Source organism: Gopherus flavomarginatus, chromosome 6 (genome assembly GCF_025201925.1).
Source record: "Gopherus flavomarginatus isolate rGopFla2 chromosome 6, rGopFla2.mat.asm, whole genome shotgun sequence".
In the NCBI taxonomy this organism is placed as follows: Eukaryota; Metazoa; Chordata; order Testudines; family Testudinidae; genus Gopherus; species Gopherus flavomarginatus.
The window spans coordinates 48,784,126-48,807,250 of record NC_066622.1 but is presented as its reverse complement, the minus strand read 5'-3'; the positions used below and the strand labels follow the sequence as shown (position 1 = coordinate 48,807,250).

Sequence of the window (23,125 nt, the reverse complement as noted above, 5' to 3'; positions counted from 1 at the left end):
CCCCCACTGTCTGCTGACATTTGGCTCCGGAGCTGTGAGTCAGACTCTTGGCGAGTCACAAACTGCACAGGGTCAGGGCAGACTGCAGTGGGTGAGGCAGGGCGAAGGGCCTGGGACTGTGAGGGCTCCAGGCTCCCCTGCATTGGGACCCCGGAGAGTAGATGTGTTCCAGGCCTGGCTAGTGATGGCGGGAGTCAAAGCTAGGGAGCAAGGCCCCTGCCCTTACCTGAGGTTGCAGGTTTGGATGCAGCAGGACATATCCATTGAGATCGATGGCGAAGATGTAGCCGTTAGCCCCTAGCTGGGGGAGGTGAAGAGAAGAGACTGTGGGTTAGGATTCTCATAGAGAAGCAGCTTGGAGCTTGCCAAACTGAGGCCTGGAGCTTGGTGTCTGCCCAGCACAATCGCAGCCTTGGTGTGCAGAGCCCACCTCAGCTGATCCCAATTCAGAGGCCCCTGCCTCCTTCAGGGCCCACCCCACACTCCTCTGCCTCCTCCAGGGTCCAGAGAAGCCTGGTTCTGCTTCTCATCCTCTCAGGGATGGAACCCATCACCTCTCCTTGATGGACAAGGAAACACAGCCCAGATTCTCACTCTGCAGGGGGCTGAAGTCTATTCTGGGGGGCCCAGAACCCCAATCGAGGCCTCCCGCACTGGGCTGAGGGAACCTTCTCTTTCCCTGGCACTAGGCTTTGTCCGCTGAGACATCTCTGCCTGCAGAGTTGCAGCGAAATGCTAGACTGAATTGAGGTGCCTCAGCAACTGGGCATGGAGCGGTCCAATACCCCCCTTTCTCTGCCATCTCCAACATCGCGCCAAGCCGACGATCCCATTTGTCTGAGCCCTCCCTGCCTGAACGTTTGATATGCTCCTTGCTGCCCAGCTTGCTAGAAAAACCCTGCTGCGGTAGTGGGGATTGGATCCCTGGATCCCAGCGGATGATGGTTATTCAGAGGTTGGATCGTACTGTCCCCACCACACACACACAGGAGCGACAGGGTGAAGTGTTCTCAATCCAGCCAGGCAGGAGATATGACAGAGCAGGGACTCGCCTCTAGTCCTGACCCTCATAAGCCAGGCTGCTGCTTCCTGGCCAGGCAGCAGGGTCTCTGTAACCCAGCTATGCTCTTTCCCAGCATGGTGTGACATGTGGGGTCAGATCCCCTGCTGGACGAAGTCATCCCTGCAGCTCCTCTAGCGCACACTAGCTGGAGAGGAGGCCGGCACCCTTTGGTGGGGTACCTGCTTCCTAGCAACACAGGCTTTCCGAGACTGTATCCTGTAGTGTCCCTCCTGCAGGGGTTGCAACAGGGGCTGGTGCAGTGAGATTTGGTGCAGGGAAGCGATGCAGAAAGGACCGAAGGAGACTGGTGCTGATCGGCACCCAGCTCATTCTATGCCTCGCGTTCCCCTCCCCTCATGGCCAAGGGCGGAGCAAAGAAGCCCGTTTCCCCTCCCTCCCACCATGGTCCTGGGGATGGCCTGCGAGGGACCCCTCTGAGTGGGGCTGGCTTCCCCACGCACGTTGTAGCGCGGCGTCAGCTTCTTGATGTCATTGAGAGCCACGTCGATTCCCATCACGCCCAGGATGAGCTGGTTCTGCAAGAAGCAGACAAAGCAGCATCAGCGCCAGGATCAAGGGCAGAGCTGTGGGCATCCCACATGGGCAGGAGAACGGGAGCCATTCTACTCCCTTAGTGGGTGCAAAACACACACACACGCACACGCTTGGATTTGGAGGCCTGCTGCAGGTCAGTGCAGAAACTTCGCACTTGACAGCTCACTCAGCTTCCACAGAAATGCTCTGAGCACCTGCACTTCCTTCCCTGAGCCCAGACGCAAAGGACTCATCACCCAGCAGCTCCTGTGAGGCCCTGTCTGCACTGGCACTGGAGATGGTGCTGGCTCCTTAGGAAAACCACGCAGCAGCACTTCAAATCTCAGTGCCAAGAGGACAGCTGTGGGAGAGGCTGGTTCTCATGGGTCTGTTCCCCCTACAGCTTTCTGCTTAACTCCTCCATGTACATCTGGGGCCTCTCTGATAGCAGGGCTCTGTCAAGGGAGCAGTGGATGCAGCCAGCTCTGGGGTGGAATTTAGCAACTATCATATAGTGTAATGGATTTGCAAAGCAGGGGACTACAGTTCTCACCAGCCCTCTTCCCCTGGCTAGGTAAGTGGGGAGGGATAGCTTAGTGGTTTGAGCATTGGCCTACTAAACCCAGGGTGGTGAATTCAATCCTTAGGGATCTGGGGTAAAAATCAGTATTGGTCCTGCTAGTGAAGGCAAGGGGCTGGACTCAATGACCTTTCAGGGTCCCTTCCAGTTCTATGAGATAGGTATATCTCCATATTTAAGGGAAAGATCCTGAATGAGGAAGTGCCCAGGGTTCTGTTTGGGAGTAGGGGCTGCATGGCAGCAGGGAGCTGCAGAGACGCCCCAGAACTATGGCCAAAGCTGCTGGTGGAACAGGTTGTGACTGCCGGACGTTGCAGCTCTGGGTGGGATTTATGGGTGGGTGCAGCAGCGGCTGGGCAGGGAGTCATTGCAAAGGGGCCCCAGTGAGAGACACTAACTGAGTCTGGCTTGGAAACCCACAAATGCTTATTTGCTTGAACAGATACTGGGCTGGACTGGAGAGCACCCCAGGCATCAGGGCTGCCCCAGGGACCCAGACAGGAACAGCTATGGCTCATCAGGGCTAGCACCTATAAGGCCTAGTTGCTGTGCTTGCCTCCAAGATGCAGTACACTGGGCACGCTACTGGCACCCTTGGGGCTTGGGGTATGGAGTAACCCCAATAAGTACAAAGGCAAAGCAGCAACACTACAAGCAGGAAGAGATGACCACAATTCAACAGCAGGGGGCATGTGAAGCAGGCCTAATGTACTCACTAAAATGAAGACAGAACAGCTCAACTCCTGAAAGACACTTGGGTGTCAAACTCCCATCAGGAGTTAGGCACCTAAATGTACCTTGGAGGATCCAGGACAATAACCCCTGCCTTATGGAAAATGCCATAGCGTCTTAACCGAGAGACCAGCAAACAGTGATGCTCTCTGGGACTTGGGGCCACCAAACTAACCACAAAGCCAGGACAGGACACAAGGGAAAATCACAATAATGGGACTATCCTATGAACATGGGTTCAGTGCCAGGGACAGCTGTCGAGAGGGAGGGGCTTAGTAAGGAGACCATTAGAAGAAGCCAGAATTTCGTTGCAAGCCTGCCTACTAACCACAGAGCTGCCCTGAGTAAAGTTAAGACAGGTCACTTAATTAACAGCAAAGTGCTCAGGTTTTCAATGGTTGTCTTAGCGTTTAACATCTAGCTCTTTAGCACGGGTTCTGTGCATTCCCCCTGCCCCAGCTCTCCCCAGAACAGTAACGGAGTTTTGCAAGCCCTGACTGCTGCTCTCTGCACTGTTCTCTCCTTATTACCTGTGAGACCTGAGCGGCAAACTATAACCTCCTCAGGCAACGAGCACAGCTATAAAAAGCAACTTGACCTGAGGGTGGATTTCCTCCCCCAGGTCCTAATTGTTCCCCAAATGACCACGGGTGTGGGAGGTTAGTGGGTGATGGTCTCAGCTGTTTTGCTACACGAGGATCTGCTTGACAAAGGCGAAGACTTGATTGGATCTATCGAAGGCATTTACTGATGTAGTGTCTCAGCATCTCGCCATCTTCAATGCAGTTCTCCTCGCAATAGCCTGTGTGGCAGGGCTGTTATCCCCACTGTACAGTTGGGAAACTGAGGCACAGAGAGGCTAAGGGACGTGCCCCCGGTCACACAGGCAGTCTGTGGCAGAGCAGGGACTTAACCCAGGTTTTCCAAGTCCTAGGCTAGTGCCCTGACTGCCAGACCATGCTTCCTCCATTGCATATCAGGATTAGAGATGACTCTGGGTCCCACAATCCAGCCCCAGGCCTCTGTTTCAGCTCAGTATGGAGATGGGCCTCAGCCAAAAAGTCTGGCTCCAGATCCAAACTTCCCCCAGCTCTGGGAGTGTGAGCAGAACCACAGTTTTAATCTGCCCCATTCTTGGGAAAGGAGCCAGCTGTCAAGGTCTGGATCCAGATCTGAAGTTTCTAACAGTTTGGTTCCAGATTTTGGACTAGGGCCCACCTCTATGCAGGACGTGCCCACTCCCTTCTCCACCCTTACACATCCTGCCCTCCTGCTGCTCCCCTTGAAGAGACACCAATGCCCACAGCTGCCATCCCGCTAGATGTGGGACAGGCCAGGCTGCTTCAGCAGGCAATAGCCCAGCTCCCCAAGGGACAGAGGCTTGGTCTCCTGCCTTGTAGCTTACCCAGTTGGGAAACAGATCACTGGCTGCTCAGAAACATGAAGTGCAGCAGCAGTACCACTGCTGCAGTGATCAATCCAGAGCAATACAAAGAGGGGCACGTGACACTGAGGCCTGGTCCACACTATGCTGTTAAACTGATTTTAACAGCGTTAAATTGATTTAACGCTGCACCTGTCCACACTACACTGCTCTTTATATCGATTTAAAGGGCTCTTTAAATCGATTTCTGTACTCCTACAAAACGAGAGGAGTAACGCTAAAATCAATATTACTATATCGGTTTAGGGTTAGTGTGGACGCAAATCGACATTATTGGCCTCATTCTTTTACAGTAGCTACCCACAGTGCACCGCTCCAGAAATCGACGCTAGCCTCGGACCACGGACGCACACCACCGAATTAATGTGCCTAGTGTGGACGTATACAATTGACTTTATAATATCTGTTTTATAAAATCGGTTTAAGCTAATTCGAATTTATCCTGCAGTGTAGACGTACCTGAGAGAGAGGAGGCTGAGCCAGTGCAGAGAAGCGAGTTGATGGGGGTGATGGAATTAGGGCATCATTGCTGGGGATCTGGTTAGCAAGGGCTATGTGTTGCATTTGCTCGTTGCTTTGTGTTTCACCTGCCCTGGCTGCCTCCGGGAGCTGCCCAGAATTCACCCCCACCACCTCCTTTGTCAGGCAGCATCTGACTCCTCTTCAGCTGGTGGACTGCTCTTCGTTATACTGGAGCAAATCTCTGGGCACCTGGGGCTTTCCTCGCATCCCTGTGGTCTGGGCCACAACCACTTGAGAGCGCACAGCAGCAGGGGCAGGCCCAGCCTCTGGCTCTGGGAGTCCATGGGGCGGGTGCAGATGGGAGGGGATGATGCTAGAACAGCCAGCCTAGAAATGCCAGCCACTTGATCACAAGAATTGTGCCGCCAGCCCCAGTGGGAGTGTGGATCCCTGTTAGGGGAGAAGTGTGGTGTGTACTCCAGCTCTGCTCTCCCTTCCCACCCTTCCTTCACCACCGCTGTGGCTGAGCCCCTACTGGCGGTGCTCCCGCCCTTGCCAGCGCCTACCACTGGCTACATCCGGGGATGCAGCATCCCTGAAAAGGGTCATAAACATCTCCTGAGTGAGCGCAGGCTGCTGGCCCAGCAACGGAACCCTACACAGCACCCCAGGGCCTCGTCACATGCTGCAGCTGGGACTCCAGTCATTGCCTTGGTTCCTGGCACAAACAGCCACCACAGCACATGCAGGGCCGGCTCTAGGCAACAGCAAACCAAGCACGTGCTTGGGGTGGCACATTTTCAGGGGCGGCATTCCGGCCATTCTTTTTTTTTGCTTTGGGTGGCAAAAGCCTAGAGCTGTCCCTGGCAGCAGCAGCGCGTCGTGCGCAGGGGGCACCCTGAGGCCACTGTGGTTTGCGCTGCGGGGGAGTAGTGTCCGCACCTTGTGGCTGGACTGGGCAGGCTCCGAATGGGGGACACTCAGGCTGGGGGCCGCCCTGCGGGGCACACGGAGCCATCTGCAGGTGCTGCAGAGTGGCCGCTCCCCAGCACTGCAGCCAGGGCTGGGCAAAGCGGCCCGAGCTGCCCAGGGACTGTTGCAGGGCGGCCAGAAGCAGCAGTGGGGCCATAGAGGGCATGGCGCTGCCGTGTGGGGCCCGCGTCCTGCTCTCTGGAGCTACCCTGCCCCAGCTCCTGAGCCCCCTGCCAGGGTGGTCCCCGGCTCTGCCCTCCTGGGTCCCGGCCAGTCCTGGAGGCAGGAGCCCCGGCTGGAGGGACCCTGGGCTGAGGTGTGGCCCGGGACCCTCTCTGCTTACCTCGACTCTGCCAGTGCTGGACTGGCTGGAGGCGAGGGAGGAGTGGGAGGAGTCAGCACTGGTGTGGGGGAGCCCAGGGCTGGGGTCGCAGGGGGTGCATGTGGGGGGGAGAGCCCAGCGCTGGGGCAGCATGGGGTGGGGGGAAAGAGAGAGCCCAGGGCTGGGGTGGCAGGGGGTGCCGGTGGGGGAGGGCACTGGTGGAGGGGGTGAGAGCCCAGAGCTGGGGTGGGGGACAGCCAAAATTTTTTTTACTTGGGTGGCAAAAAACCTAGGGCCGGCCCTGGGCACACGTGGCTCCCTCAACCCCCTGCGGGATGGCATAAGCTGGGTCTAGCTGCACAACTTTTGTACTTTAGTATCGTATCAACTTGGGAAACTACAATAGCTGGCAAGAAAGCCCAGTGGGAAGGGAGCCAGGGGAAGAGCTTCATTCGGCATATGGAGCCATAAATTGGTTCACTAACCCTCACCACTGCTTTCTTCACCTGCCCTGTCTCCCTGATCTGCAAACAGCATCCACAGAATAACAGAAGCCATTGCTCCTTCTCTCTATAACCCACCCTTCCCCTCACCCCAGTAGCCCCCTTCAGGGCATCCATGGTTCCTGGTGTGAATGCAGCATCTCAGCTGTCCCAGCCCTGCCCTTTTGGGTAGGTTGATCCAGCCTATGTTATTAGCATCCTCATGGCTCTGGTTTCATTCCCAGGGAATTACAATGAAAATTAAACCAGCCCCAACCTCCCTGGTCACATGGTGCTGGCTCCACCTCCTTGGCATCAGCTGCCACCTTGCATGCAAAGAAACTACAAACACATGAAGTTCTTTTCTGCTCCAGGCCTCTCCCCTGGGATGTGACTGCAAGGGGAGGGCAGGGGTCCCGAGGCAGCCTCCCTGCTAGGTAGCAGCCTGTGCAGCCCTATGGTACAGTCTGGGCATGTAGTGGCATGTTGGGTATGGATGCAGGCAGCCGGATGCAAAGCTCCCTGGAGCTCTGGTCAAACTCTAGTGTTAGCAACCAGCAGGGCCCAGTGACTGCAGAGGACCCGCTAACTCAGCACCACTCTACAGCCACAAGCAAAAATCATCCTTTATTTAACCCAGCAGGCAGGGAAAGGCCAAATAACCAGAATTTAGAACCAGACCCACAAAGGTATTTAGACTCCTAACTTCCACGGATTTCCTGACATCCAGGCTGCACCAATACCCTCCAGCTTTGTGGGGTGTGACCCCATGGCTCAGCTGTGCTTCTTCTAGAGCTTCGTCATCACCAGAAACATCTGAGTGATACCCCCTTGCCCCTCCCTGCCTCTCGCATACACACGTCCTCGTGTCAAGACACACTGAGCAGTGGGGAGACCGCGGAATCGGAGGCATCCCATCTGCCGTGATGATGCTATCCACTGACACAGACACTTTGGTCCCAGTATCACAAAGTGTTTTACCAATGGTAATTAGAGGAGCCTTTCGCACTTGCCCCTCTCACGGAAGGGATAAAAAGGGACCCAGCTCTAGACACACAGCACCTGCTGGGGTGGAAAGCAGCAGCTGTTCAGCAGCACACAGCCGTGCTATACAACAGTTCATGGTGGGAAGGGAAGACTATTATATCCAGTGGGAGCTGATAAAACAGGGAGGTAGGCTAGGAATTTGGCCAAAGACCAGAGCAAACAGCCCTTCCATTTCACAAAGCAGCAAGGCATTTCTAAATCGTCAAGACCTTGATTTTCCATCTCATGCAAAAGGGGGAGGGTGATCTTTGCAAGCAGATTCAAGGTTGGGAGAACACCATCTGTTGAGCACTCATCACTAAGGCTAAGATTATGTCACGAAGGTCACAGAAGTCACGGAATCCATGACTTCCAGCGACCTTCGTGACATTGGGGACCCCGCAGCTGATCAGCTGCTGCCGGCAGCAGGGGACCCCGCAACAGCCCAGCCTCCGCAGGCGACAGGGGACCCTCTGGCAGGACCCCCCGCAACTAACTGGCTGCTGCTGTTGGTGGCAACCACTGAGCTGCCCAGCTGCTGCCACTGGCAGGGATCCCCCCACAGCTCCCAGCCACCATTGGCAGAAGGACTCTAGAGCTGCTTAGGGGCTGCTGGCAGGGGTTCCCCCGCAGCTCCCAGACATTGCGGGTGGTGGGGAACCCCTCCCGGCCACTGGGCAATGGGGTCCCTGCAGCTCCCAGCTGCTGTGGGGGATGGGGGGCAGGATGTTGGACCCTTCTCTCTCCCCATTTTGTCAGGGATGTTTTTAGTAAAAGTCAGTGATAGGTCACAGCTTCCATAATTTTTTGTTTATTGCCCATGACCTGTCACTGACTTTTACTAAAAATATCCATGACAAAATCATAGCCTTACTCACCACCACCTCCTGCGGCTCTGTTGTTATGCGATGTCTCCCATCCCAATACTGACCCACCCCAAGTCTGCTTAGCTTGGGAGAAAGGCTGAGCTTGCAGCAAAAGGTGGCACATCTGAGAGAATCCATGCACAGCTCGTCCCTCCCTGCCCAGTCAATGACTCCAGCGATTGTCTCCAGCACGAGAAGATGGGCAGGGAACAGAAAACAGCCAGCGCAAACGAGGTACCAAGTCCAACACGTGCCTATCTCTCCCGCTAGTTTTCTGGTCAGATTCATTTGTGATCGAGTTCTGAGCTGTCCCTTCCTCTTCAAAACCCAGCAGGGACTCACCTCAGCTGGCCCCAAATGCCCCAATCTCCTGCTCCTCTTGTTCCTATGCTCTCCACCTCTCTCCATGCCATCTCTCACCTGTGGGCACAAGGGCCTCAGCACAGGGCCAGCCTCCCTGTATGTCTCCACTTCCTAGTCTCATTGGAAGATGAACCCTTCCTCCTCTCCCACTGGCTCCTGGTGCCCCTGTCCCTGTTTGAGATGCTGTTTGAATTGAGACACACTATGCACAGTAACGCTGGGTTGTGTTTTGTCTCTCTCCCCATCACACACACACACAACTTGATTCTCTGTTCCCACTGGCTTGGCTCCAGTGTGACCCCACTGACACCCCTGCAGTTCCTCTTAGTTTACAGGGGTGCACGAGCCCCTGGAGCGGGAGAGAGGACGGTAATGTTTCATACCTTCCTGTTGCTGCCGCCATCCTCTGTAAGGTTAAACACTGGCAGGGTGCCGGTCACCATCAAGCCCAGGCCCTGGACGTAGAAAGGAAATGCAACCAGTCAAGCAAGCTCTCAGACACGTTTGCTCTGGTCTGACAGCTCCTTCACAGGCTCCGTGCCACTGCTGGCCTGGGCCCATTGCATGGCTGGAGAAATCTGGGCTAGGGGCAGACGCCACAGAACGTAGTTGGTGAGCTGCAGTACTGAGCCCTGGGGTCCACTGTGCTGATGAGGATCCACTACCTGAGTCTGGCTTGACACGCTTCCCACCGTGAAGTTCTCAAGGGCGGTTGCCATGTGGTTTCCTTTTGGCACCAGGAGAGCGACTGTAAATCTACCCTGACAGTTCTGAGTCTTCTGGAGGGTAAATCCCAGGACTGTCCACATGCCGCAGGGCCACCAGGTCCCTGCCAGGGGCTAGCAGCTCCCAGCTCTTTGACTGAGGAGCCTAAAACATTATCATAACCCCCCGCTTATTGGAAACTGAAGCTAAACGTCCATGGAGCAGCACTGAGCAAGCAGCTGGGGGAGGGAAAGGACAGGTGGGTGCGATGGGGAAAGGGTTCGCTTATGTCTTGCTTACCAGAGCATCCTGATAGACATTGGTCCATTGAACCTGTTTCGCTTTGTTCCCTGCCAGGACCATGGGTCTCCCCAGCACGTCCAGGTACTCCTGCAGACACAAGGAGAGAGGCCACCTGTGAGATAGAGACAGGCACTTCCCCTTCCCCTGTCAGAGATGAGCACACACAGCCCCAGCCCTGCTCGGAGCAGTGAGAGGAGAAATGCTGGCTCATATGCAGGGCTGACGAGAGAGGGGGGGAAGCTGGTACAAATTACTGGGGCCCGGTGGTTTGGAAGGGGGCCCGGGGCCCAGCTTCGTCGGCCCTGTTTAACCGGTCCACCTTTGCTGTGGTGCCCTGTGACGATGCGGTTCTGGCGGGACCCAACTGAGAGTGCCAATTCAGGACCAATTGCTCAAACAGGGCAGTCACAGCCCAAGGCTGGGGTTTTTCCACCTCTAAGGCAAACCAAACCAGCCAGACAAAAATGACTTCGGTTTCACCCCACTAGCTAACCACAAGTCACACAAGCAATTTCCTTAGACACTCCAGTCTCCCAGTATCATCAACAGTGCCACTCGTCCTGGGGATGAATGGTTATGAAAACCAACACCCCAGTAAAAGAAAAACGTTCTCTCGATCCCAAAGGACCAAGCTCCAGACCCGGGTTAATATACACATCAGATCTTACGTACAAATCACGCTGTTGCCAATCCTCTAGAATCTAAAATCTAAAGGTTTATTCATAAAGGGAAAAAGGTAGAGATGAGAGCTAAAATGGGTTAAATGGAATCAATTACATACACTAATGGCAAAGTTCTTAGTTCAGGCTTGTAGCAGTGATGGAGTAAACTGCAGGTTCAAATCAAGTCTCTGGAGAACATCCCCCGCTGGGATGGGTCATCAGTCCTTTGTGTAGAGCTTCAGTTTGTAGCAAAGTCCCTCCAGAGGTAAGAAGCAGGATTGAAGACAAGATGGAGATGAGGCATCAGCCTTATATAGGTTCTTCCAGGTGTAAGAACACTTCTTTGTTCTTACTGTGGAAAATTACAGCAACATGGAGTTTGCAGTCACATGGGCCAGTTCCTGCACACCCTGCTGAGTTACAAGCCGTATCTGCCTCCTCTCAATGGGTCAGTTGTCTAGCTGATGGTCCTTAATGAGCCATCAAGCAGGCTAAGCAGATCTAACACCAACTTGTCTGGGGTGTCACCCAGAACTACAGCATCAATTTGAAATACAGACAGTATACAGCCAATACTTATAACTTCAACTACAAAATGATACAGACATATAGACAGCATAATCATAACCAGTAACCCATAACCTGGTCTTAGACACCATATATGACCTCCTTTACATAAGATTTGGTGCCACTACAGGACCTTAGTTGCAAACTATGTTCCATACGGTCCCAGTTTATATCAATATCGTCACACCCCCAACGCATAATTGATGCTGGAAGGGATGACACAAACATCACTGACTGCATCCCAAGAGCCCCCCATGCTTGGGTCTGTCTCACTACAGCTAGTGTTGGGCTAGAGGCCGTACCAGTGTATAACAGAAATGGTTTATCAAAGTCATGTTCAATAACATGATTGAATCTCTTTACAAACTCAAGGTAAAACTTAGTTTGAACAACAGTGGATTGGATCTGCTTTTGCCTAACAGAATTTACTGGCTGATGGGGTGGGCTCTCTGTGCTAACAGCTATTAGCAAGTCTTTCTTCTCCCTGCCAGCCAGGTAATTTGCATTAACACAAACACCAGCTTTTAATTTCTTAGCTGCTACCAATTCCAAGGCTTGACTCTGTCTTATAGAGACACCATACAAATCCAAAGGGTCTGAGGGTGAGAGTTTGCTTGCTCTCCCCTGCATCCTCATGCCTTTATTCATAAAAATATTCTGCTTTGAAACACCAGTAACCCAATCTGTCCTCAGACCCTGAAGCACAGACTGCTCACTCACAGAATCAGCATGGAGACATTCCTGTTCCAACACCACTGTCTTCCCAACAAGCTGGTCAAACCCAACCACTTGGTTATAAGGCTGCTCAACTTCCTTAAGTATCAGAGGGTAGCCGTGTTAGTCTGGATCTGTAAAAGCAGCAAAGAATCCTGTGGCACCTTATAGACTAACAGACGTTTTGGAGCATGAGCTTTCGTGGGTGAATACCCACTTCCTCAGATGCATGTAATGGAAATATCCAGGGGCAGGTATATATATGTGTGCTAGCAAGCACACATATATATACCTGCCCCTGGATATTTCCATTACATGCATCTGAGGAAGTGGGTATTCACCCACGAAAGCTCATGCTCCAAAACGTCTGTTAGTCTATAAGGTGCCACAGGATTCTTTGCTGCTTTTACAACTTCCTTAACAGCTTCTACTCCATCTGAGATCTTTTCAAAGCTACCCACACTGGATCTTTCAAAGGGAAAGTCAGTGGATCCATTCACAACAGAAAATTTCTGGCTGTTAGGAACTGAAACTTCCTTGATTAAATCACTTTCACACCCTTCAGTTGCAGTAAACTGCTTGCACAGGTTACCAGGAGGGTTCCTTTCCCTATGAGTTTCTTTAAGCAGCAATTCACCCCTCTCAGAACTTCTGCCCTTACCCTCTTCACCTAGGGCTTGCTCTAAAGGAACACTTTCCTGAGCCCCCACAGACTCTTTCTGGGTCTCACTTACATCCAGAATCACCTCTGACCCATCAGGCAAATTCCTACACAATCCCCTTCCAGGCAAACCTATAGACTTTCTAGATAACAGGTTAGAAGCCTTCTCCTTCCCTTGGCCATGAACAAGCTCAGGAATCTTTTCCTTCTTGCTACAAGTTGTCAAACTGTCAGTAGGTAACACAATTAAATCACCTTTTTGCTCTCCTTGTGCCCTGGCTAGGGTGTCACCCTGAGCAGACAGAATTGCTACACTCTTTTCCAACCACACATTAGCAACTGGCAAACTACAAGAACCAAAATTGTCTGGTCTCTGGGATTTTGCTAAGACACTAACTGGATTCACCCTAGTTACAGGGCCATCCTCCCCAGCAGACACAAACTTAGGACCATTCCCTTCCTGGGCTTTAGTTGTATTTACAACCAACTCCGAGACAACTGAATCACCCTCGACCATCACAGGCTGAAAGGCACCTTCTGTCCGCTCCACAGACACAGAAGAGCCAGAGACACATTCTCCTTCACCAGACATACAGCTTGGGATTTCCTTTCCCTTGTCCCAGCAAACCGGGCTGTTTACAGAAAACTGCTTGAAGACTGAGGTAGCTTCCTCCATAGGCAAGTCAATACCCCTGACAGACACAGGCACATTTCCTTCACTGTCACATTTCTCCACACAGGAAACAGGTAAGGGATAGGGACACTCATTTTCCACTACTTCTGCCTTCCCAAACTGCTGACCAGATAAAGCCATCAGCTCACAAGTCTGCCTAGGCTCCTCCAAACTTTCCCTACCAGGCACATTGCCACTCCCAACAGATAAGCTGCTGCTTTTTTCACCACAGTGAGCTAGTTCCAGCAAATCACAGTTACCCATTTCAGGTTCACTTTTACAAGCTGCACTAGCCACCAATCCATCACCCATCACAAATCTACCCTCTCCTTCCTCAGTTAGGGCTTTCACCTGACCATTTACCTGAATCTGCTCCTGAGAAACATTTTCCTCCTCAATTAGATCTTTTTGCTCTTGATCTAACTCCAGATTCACTTCTGAGACATTAGACAGACATCCAGAAACTCCATTCACAGACACACTGCCTTCTTGCACAGACAAACCTTTGGAGCAACCCTCCTCAGGCAAACCATTGCCCACAATAGACACAGGTATAAGATCATTCCTGTCCTGTGACTGGCTACCTGAACTGAAGAAAGCTTTAACATTTTCCCCAATTAAAAGATCTTTAGGCAATAACTTCCTTACCCCAGCTATAACTTCATGCTTAGCCCCATTCCATTCGAGGTGGATTCTGGCTACAGGCACACAGACAGTAAACTCATAGAGGATCACAACATTCACACTCTGATTTGGTAAATAATCTTCCTTTTTGACCAGATCTGCTTTAACAAGAGTGATGTTAGATGCCATAATTTGCCCTTAACAGCTTTTACCATTGACTTTTACACTCTCTATGAATTTTCCATTACCACTCCCATACATAGCACTGGCACAATTTATGGAGCCACCTTCTGCTGAACACACAGTAACAGCATTGACATAAAAGGTGGTAGTGTTGGGGTACATTTGGTTGCACCCAGACAACTGCTCAGAGTTATATAACATACCGACATTGTTACAAACTGGACTTTCAAGAGGATACAGTTTCTGCTGTGCTTCCATTGCTTTTTTGACTTGGAACTGGAGTCTAGCCATCTTCAGTTGCATCTGTCGAGTTTTCTCCTCAGCAGCCAGTAGCTCCAGATGCCCCTCACAAGCTTTTTCTTCTCTCTGAGCAGCTTCTTTCTTTCTTTTATCAGCCTCTTTCTCCAGCTGGGCCAAGGCTTTCTCCTCTTCTATTAGCATTTTTGCCAGTTTTTGCTCATGTTCAAACTGCAGGCTGTCCATCAGGGCTTGCAGTTTCATTGCTTTTGCTGATGCTTTTTGTCTCATGGTCACTGATTTTTAACCAACCAAACTCTCAATCCCAAATTTCAAATTTGGATAGCGTGGGGTTCTGACCCAAAGCTTAATTGACCTGGTTCTATGGATCCAAGCACGACTACACCACTGTGACGATGCGGTTCTGGTGGGACCCAACTGAGAGTGCCAATTCAGGACCAATTGCTTAAACAGGACAGTAACAGCCCTAGGCTGGGGTTTTTCCACCTCTAAGGCAAACCAAACCAGCCAGACAAAAATGACTTCGGTTTCACCCCACTGGCTAACCACAAGTCACACAAGCAATTTCCTTAGACACTCCAGTCTCCCAGTGTCACCACCAGTGCCACCCGTCCTGGGGATAAATGGTTATGAAAACCAACACCCCAGTAAAAGAAAAACGTTCTCTCGATCCCAAAGGACCAAGCTCCAGACCTGGGTCAATATACACATCAGATCTTACCCACAAATCATGCTGTTGCCAATCCTCTAGAATCTAAAATCTAAAAGTTTATTCATAAAGGGAAAGAGGTAGAGATTAGAGCTAGGATTGGTTAAATGGAATCAATGACATACAGTGATTGCAAAATTCTTAGTTCAGGCTTGTAGCAGTGATGGAGTAAACTGCAGGTTCAAATCAAGTCTCTGGAGAACATCCCCCGCTGGGATGGGTCATCAGTCCTTTGTGTAGAGCTTCAGTTTGTAGCAAAGTCCCTCCAGAGGTAAGAAGCAGGATTGAAGACAAGATGGAGATGAGGCATCAGCCTTATATAGGCTCTTCCAGGTGTAAGAACACTTCTTTGTTCTTACTGTGGAAAATTACAGCAACATGGAGTTTGCAGTCACATGGGCCAGTTCCTGCACACCCTGCTGAGTTACAAGCCGTATCTGCCTCCTCTCAATGGGTCAGCTGTCTAGCTGATGGTCCTTAATGGGCCATCAAGCAGGCTAAGCAGATCTAACACCAACTTGTCTGGGGTGTCACCCAGAACTATAGCATCAATTTGAAATACAGACAGTATACAGCCAATACTTATAACTTCAACTACAAAATGATACAGACATACAGACAGCATAATCATAACCAGTAACTCATAACATGGTCTTAGACACCGTATATGACCTCCTTTACATAAGATTTGGTGCCACTACAGGACCTTGGTTGCAAACCATGTTCTATATGGTCCCAGTTTATATCAATAATGTCACATGCCCGAAAAATTTTCTTCACCGGGGCCCAAACCCGATCTCGGCAGCCCTGCTCCTATGCAGAGTATGTGACAGAGCCCAAGAGGGATCCCTCCACCTTTGCTTCCCCACATCTCTAGCTACTCCTAGAACTGGCAGAGATGTGGGCCTTCCTGCTTTCAGTTTTTTAGCCCTGGTCCCATCCTCAGTCCCACAGTGACCACTTCCATTCCAGCTCTCCTGTTGGAAATGGCCAACATCAGCCAGAGGAACTCTTAGCCAGGGGCTCCACGCAATCCCGTAGCCTGCCTGGCTGATCTGGGTGTGGCTAAGTCTTTGTCTCGTCTGGGGCTTGGCAGGATGAGAACTGCCACACCAGTATTTCCCCTTGAAAGTCTGGTATAGCAACCCTGTAACATGGTCAGCTGCCTCCCAAGCTTCCCCTTGCTGCCAGGAGTGGCTCCTGCAGTACCCTGCCTCAGTTTCCCCTTCACTCAGTAACTCCATAGAGATTTGTGTCCAGTAACAACACCCCTCCTTGGGGGCTGGTTTACTGCCATAAAATAAACTCAAATATAAAGTCTCCTCTGCCCTACTCTCCCACAGCACCCAGCCCCCTTCCTTCCAAGACCTGTTTGCCTTTTTAGAGTCCCAAGCTGGGACAGCCCCTCTGCTCTGGGAGCCTCTTTCCTTCCTGCCGCATCTGCAGGCATCCACCAACCTCCTGCAATGCCTACTCGCTCCAGGCCTCCCCAAGGCTGGATCAGGTTACCAGACTCACTAGCCACGTGGCAAGGCTGATTCCCCACTCTGGCACTATGAGTGCAGAAGGTGGGGGCCTACAAGGATTCTAAAAATTAATACTGGCCACTCCAGGCTTGTATTAAACTCCCAAGGTCACAGCTTTTCTCTGATCTTGGCTTGGTAAATGCTGCCGCCACTCAGTGAAAACTGCCTCTTCCAAATCCTGGAAAAACTCACTTGGGAAGTTTACCTTGAGGCCCCTCGGCTTTTCCACCCTGCCCTTGGGGAAGCTGAGAAAGAAAACAAACAAAAGGGAAAGCCAGCTGTTGCCACCAGCTAATTGAAAAGCATATGCACAGTCTTTTTAAGACACAAAACCAATCAGGTTTTCAAAAAAGGTAAATTTTATTAAAAAAAGAAAGGAAACATCTGGAAAATCAGCTATTGCTAAATGTTATAGAGCAACTGAAAAGGCGTTAAACACTAGGAATGGCTCCTTGGGGTCCAGCTTAACATTACAAAAAGAAAACAAAAATACCTGTGCTTAACATAGAGGAAATCCACATGCCAAAATAAAGAAATAAACCTGATGGCATCTATCTAAACATTCCCTGTCCCAGTGAATCCTTAAAGGTATGGGAGTTAATTTTTCATACCTAGTTCAAACTTTACACAGCATTCCTGCTGCCCCTGTCTCTTCAGCCACAAGAGAACGACCAGAGACAAAGGGGAAGTTTTTCCTCATTTTTAAAAAATTCTAGCCTTCCCATTGGCTCTTTTGGTCAGGTGCTCACTCCCTTTCCTTTACCTGGGGGGCTCTGTTAACCCTTTATAGGTAAAGCAAGCAGAGAACAGCCACCAAGAGGGACTTTATAGCTAACCCCCCTCTTTCATTTATCACATCACATGACTGTTATTCTCTCCACCTGGGAAGGAGACTTAAGCTTGGGGCCCATCTCCCCTCAGATGCCCTGTGACAGACCCAAACACTGGGTGCTCCATAAGGGGCTTTCCCACCCAAGGTTACACTCATCAGTGAAGCCTCACGACTGTTCCCACCATACAGATGGGGAAAGAGAGAGAGGTGACGCCATGCCCAAGGCACACAGAGTCAACGGCAGAGCCAGGAATGGGACCTCAGAGTCCTGCAGTCCTGCTCTAACCACTAGATGACACTGCCTTTAAGTGATGCCGTTGAGCTGAAGGCAAAGAAATCCCCTTGGAGCTGGACTGCGCACATGGGGGTGGACGGGGGAGGGACTGGCTCTGGACAATTCTTTCTCTGTCTCTTCTACTGCCACCATGACACCCGTCTTTCTCTGGGCATGCACAGGCTCTGTGTCATTGCAGGGTCCTTCCTTCTGCCCCCGCCGGCAGAGAACCATCCAAACAAACCCATCCCCCCACCAGCGCAGCGCCAGACATTGACAGCAGCACTGACAAGCATTCAGCATTGACTCAGGCACACAGGTCAAGGCCAGTTTGGGGGCCCAACCTGAGACTCCTTAAAGGGGCAGGATTTCCAGTCGATGGGTGCTCCCCACCCAGGCCCCTTTGAGGAGTCTCAAGTTGAGCCCCCCAAATCACTAGCCCCTTTTGAACACCTAGGCCTGAGCATGCAGCATGGGAAATGTTTGTGGGGGAAGTCTCCCGCCCCTGCTTCTGGGAAGCAGTGTGGGCTAGAGGATAGAGCACTGGGTTGGCATTTAGGAGATCTGGGTGCTGTTCCTAGCTCTGCCGTGCTGGGTGACCTTAGGCAACTCACAGCCTCACTCTGTGCCTCAGTTTCCCCATCTGTAAAATGAGGATCATGGCACTGCCCTCCTTTTGTAAAGCACTTTGAAATGTGCTAATGGAAAGAGTGAGGTAGCAGTGCCCACCTCCCCTCTCATTCACTCACCCTGTACTACCCCCATGGCAGCACTGCTGCGACAGAGAGCACACCCAGGCGCGAGGTGGCTCCCATGAGAAAGTAGTTTTTTGTCCTGCAGGCTCGGTAAGGATTTAAGCAGCTGAGCCCCACCAGCGCTGCAGACCACAGCGGAAGGAGGGTGTTGAGGGGAGCACCAGGAGTGATGCAAAACACCCAATCCTTTACAAATCCTTTCTAAACCAGCATCTCCCTGGGTGCCAGAGTAGGGGGAACGAATGGGGACAGACTGGAGGCTCTGTGCTCTCGGTCACCTGCCCAAGTGCATTAGGGGGCAGTGCTTGCCAATCAGCCTTCCCTTCTCCCCAAATCGATTAACCCGTCCCTGCAGATTGCCATGGAGAGAGCAGCAGGCTGGAGCCTGGGCCCTGAGCGGGCTGTATTCTATCTGGATGACAAGAGAGAGAAGCAAGGAGAAGACATGGGGCAGGAGGGAGCCATGCAGCCAGAAAGAGAAAGCACAGCTCCTAGGAGAACACCAGGGATGGCATTAAAGCTGTATCCCCGCTCACCGTTTACCCCCGTGGGAGAACTATCTGTCTAAGCTGTTTATATGGCCCCTGTCATATCTGGGCGCCTGACACTCTTTAATCTATTTATCCCACCCCTATTCAGCAGGGCAGGGCTGGTATCCCCAGTCGGAAGCTCAGTGTTGCATGGGACAGAGCAGGGAACCGAACTCTGGTCTCCTGCCAGCGCTCTGACCACTGTCTCTCCACTCAGCTGCAGCACCGGGTCATGGAGCCCTGCTCCGAACAGACCTGAGTCCCCACAGGACAGCAGTGGCACAGCTATCCGGCGGCAACCCTGCAGAGCTGTTTAAAATTAGAGTATTGGAGGTGAATTCTGAAAGAAACCAACCTCCAGTGCCTTACCGCTGTGGGTACACCCCACTCTCCGTGAGCACATGGATCCGCACCCGTGCCAATCAGTTGGAAACAAGAGTGCTAAGGGCATGTCTCCCCTGCAGCTCGCGTAGATGTACCAAGCGAGCTGCGGTGCAGAAGCCCGAGTGATTCCACAGGGTTCCAGGCGGGCTCGTGCAGCCCACGATGGTGCCTGTGTTGCCATGGTTTCAGTGCTCCAGAACCCAAGCAAAGCAAGATTCAGGCTAGCTCAGGTCCATCAACATCCCAGCCTGTGCTTGCAGTGTAGATACATAGTGAGAAAGGTTCTCAGCTCTGCCGCAGATACCCTGTGAGAGGCTTTGCCCCATGCCTTTCCCCGCTGGCACAGCCATGGGGGACTGGGAGGAGGGATCTGGCTGGACAGGCAGCTGTGAGTACCCTGTCGAAATGGGATTGAAGGGTGGAGATGATCGCTGGCTGGCGAAGGAGGCGGCAGGAGGAAGCGGAGGCAAAGAACGGAGAAGAGGGAAGCAAGTGCCGTCAGCCACACGGAAAGAATTCAAAGCAAATGGCAAATTCCAGTGCAAAGCATGACCACACAAGCGATACCTCCTCCGCTGTGGTGTCTGGGCCTTACTGGGCCCTGGCTCAGCCCCACAAACTGCCGGCTGGCAGCAAGTCTCGCTGGCCAGCTGCTCTGGGTGCGCCATGCACTGGGTCACACAGCTGGAGGGCTGGCGGGGCTGGGAGAGATATTCCCATGTTCCAGTCTGAGCTGGAAACGTTCACTGCAGGCCAAATGCTCTGAGGAGTGCTGGGGGGCTGTGCCAGAGAAAGGGAGGGTCCCAGGCAGCACCGAGGGCTCAGGGGTCTCTCTCTGCCCCCTCAGGCTGCCTCCCTTTTACGCTTGTCAGCACACCTTCGCACAGCGACTCTGCATCACAGGGTGCGTCCTCGCCCTGGGAGGCAGCATTAGGAAGTGGCATGACATCACCACGGGCCCCCGATGCGATGCGACACTGTGGAAGCATACGGTTCAATAGCCAGCTCTACTGCAGGCCTTGGGCCCATCACACCCTCTCCTTCCTACGTGCCCAGCCACATCTGGGACTCACTCATTTTCCTCAAGGCCAGGCTGGGGGATATGGGACAAACCACCAAACCCTTCTGTGAGCAGCACTACAGGACAGAGGTAGGGACAAGGAGCCACTTCTTCCAGAACATCCACCCCTGGCCTCCCAACCTGTTCACACTGCCCTATGGGCCCCCTAAGAAAACTTACAGCTGCACCATGTATGAGGGGCCTTCTGGCAAACTGCAGAGCTGCAAGATGCAGCCCTGTCCCCAATCTCAAGTGATCACTGGGTCAAGAACCTGGCAGTGACCCCATCAGAGTCCAGTGGGAATGTCATCAGGGGAGATGGATGTGATGGGGAAGTCCAGCCGTTCACCATATGCAGGGACTCAGCATGGTGAGTTGTTGGCCAAGCCCTTCCGAGTGATTGTGGAGGAGTCTCTGCTGAATGGCTCTGGACGGCCAGGAGCACCAGGGGTCGGCCGGGATGGGGATGGGGATGGCTCAGGCACCAGCTCAGCAATTCTCCAAACTGCGCTGGCAGAGCCCTGGGAAATGTCTTGGCTGTGTGAACGCCAGTTGCATATGATGTTCATGTTACTCTGCACTCCCAGTGTGGGAGCAGGAACTGAACCAATGGCCTCTGGATCTTAAAAGCAGGAGCCTAAATGGTTGGAGTGCAAAGATCTGACCCAGAGCCATGTTCAGCTCAGCAGCCTCTCTCTGGCCTGGCCACCACTAGACTGGGTGCAGTTCCACTGCGCGATGGGTAGCGGAGGTGTAGTGAGGGAGACGATAACTGCAGACGACGCTGGAGGACAGGACTGGTTGCCCAGCAAAATGGTGCCTGGCTCATCACATTCTCATCAAAACTCTCAGTTCCAATGGGAAGGTTTGCCCGAGGGAGGACTGCAGGATCAGGCCCGTGGCCAGATCAGACAAACAGTAGTCTGGAGCACGTCCAGACGAACATGCTGGTGATTTAGCTTTTTGAATGTGGGGAGCAGCAGACGCCAATGAGCCCAGTAATGTGACATCTGTCACTAGCACAGCAGCTTCACTTTACTACCCTCCGTTCCAACCAATCTACTCTGCCTCACCCCAGGCACTAAGAACGGGGGACACAAATGGCTACATTATCCCACCCGAGCAACCCCTCTCAGAGCCATTACATGGATGGAGTTTGACTTTTCAGGAGAAAGGCAACAGACTCCAAGGCCGTCTGAGCTCAGATTCAAGACAGCGGTGTGCTTTGTGTCAGTGTGATTCTGATCATGTTTTACACTTAATTTCAAAGGGATACAATTACTGCTCTGAAGCCGAGACGTTAAATGCAGAGAACGGATGCCTCTGAGAAACGAATACATTGTAGCTCTGCATTGCTGGTTGGTCTTTTTAGTTGTTTTCCTGTTTCTGAGCTATTAGGGGCTGTGTTTTCAAGCTGAGATTCTCGTAAAATCACCTGACTCCAGGAGCTAGGAGGTGAAGGAAATCATCAAATCTGTAAGGCTTGTAATCCACAGATTCCAAGGCCAGAAGGGAGCGCTGTGATCATCTACAGTGGCCTCCTGCATAGCACAGACCAGAGCCTTGCCCCACAATAATTCCTTTCAAACTAGTGCAAACTTTTTAAAAAAAAAATCCAAATCTTGATTTAAAAGTTGCTGGTGACGGAGAATCCAGCACGATGCTTGGAAAATCGTTCCAATGATCAATTACTCTCACTGTTAACAATTTACACCTTATTGCCAGTCTGAATTTGGCCAGTTTCATCTTCCAGCCATTGGACTGTGTTAGACCTTTGTCTGCTAGCTTGAAGAGCCCATCAGCAAATAGTTGCTCCCCAGGAAGGTACTTACAGACTGTGACCAAGTTGCCCCTTAATCTTCAATTTGCTATGCTAAATAGGTTGAGCTCCTTGGGTATGTGGACACTGCAGCCTTTCTCCATGCAGACAGACTCGCCTTAGTGGGGCTCACGGTAGTGCGCTAAAGACAGCAGTGTAGGTGCGTTGGCTTGGGCTGCACCTGGGGCTCTCAAGGCTAGAGGGTCAGGTGGGCTGGAGCTCCCAAGCTGTAATATCCACACTGCTATTTTTAGTAATGCACTAGTGGGGCTGGAGTCTGTCTACCCAGGCTGGGAAGCTCATGCCAGCGGCAGGGCAGACATACCCTATGAGTCTATCGCTATAAGGCAGATTTTCTAGTCCTTTACTCATTCCTATGGCTCTTCTTTGACCCCACTCCACTGTATCAACATCCTCCTTGGATGGTGGGTCCCAGAACTGGACATCGGATTCCAGCAGTGGCTGTACCAGTGCCAAACACAGAAAGAGAGTTGGCAATGCTAATCGAGAGAAAGATTTTATTGCTTGCATCTTTACTCTCGGGCCAGGTCCTCGGCAGCACCAGCTCAGGATATGGCCCATGATTTTCAAACTGACCATGTGTCACTTAGGACCACGACAGTGCCATGCAACATTTCCTGAGCGTACCCCCCTGCTCTGCTCACAGCACCCATCCCCCACTGGACTGCTCCGTAACCATACAGGGCTCCCCATCTGTCTCATTCTCCATCTCCACAAGATGGACCATACCTACACCCTACCCCAGAGTCATAGGATCAGGGTGTGGGGAGCACATGGCATCTGGATCCTACCCCAGGATGGGATGGCGGAGGGGACAACACGACACTCAAACCCTATCCCAGGATTGGGGCAAGGGATGGGGACACCAGGACTTTATTTGCTCCCAATCCTTGCTGGTTTCCCTTTGAGTATCCAACATGTCTGCTGCAGAGAAACCAAGGAAAGGCAAAGGGAGCAGAGAACTGTCCCCACAGACAGGGCTGGCTCCAAGCACCAGCCCAGCAAGCAGGTGCTTGGGG

General features: G+C 52.2%; 1 protein-coding gene across 3 annotated transcripts in view; it reads right to left on the bottom strand.

The window, feature by feature from the left end:
* The window catches only part of CACNA2D2 (calcium voltage-gated channel auxiliary subunit alpha2delta 2), a 648,687-nt gene that overhangs the window by 38,249 nt on the left and 587,313 nt on the right, over window positions 1-23,125 (bottom strand). For all 3 annotated transcript variants that reach the window (XM_050958643.1, XM_050958641.1, XM_050958642.1), the window contains 4 exons: window positions 9,852-9,941; window positions 9,230-9,301; window positions 1,525-1,599; window positions 227-301 (listed from right to left, as the gene is read on the bottom strand). In XM_050958643.1, the coding sequence (XP_050814600.1) occupies window positions 227-301; window positions 1,525-1,599; window positions 9,230-9,301; window positions 9,852-9,941 (312 nt within the window). The remainder of the gene's footprint in view (window positions 1-226; window positions 302-1,524; window positions 1,600-9,229; window positions 9,302-9,851; window positions 9,942-23,125) is intronic.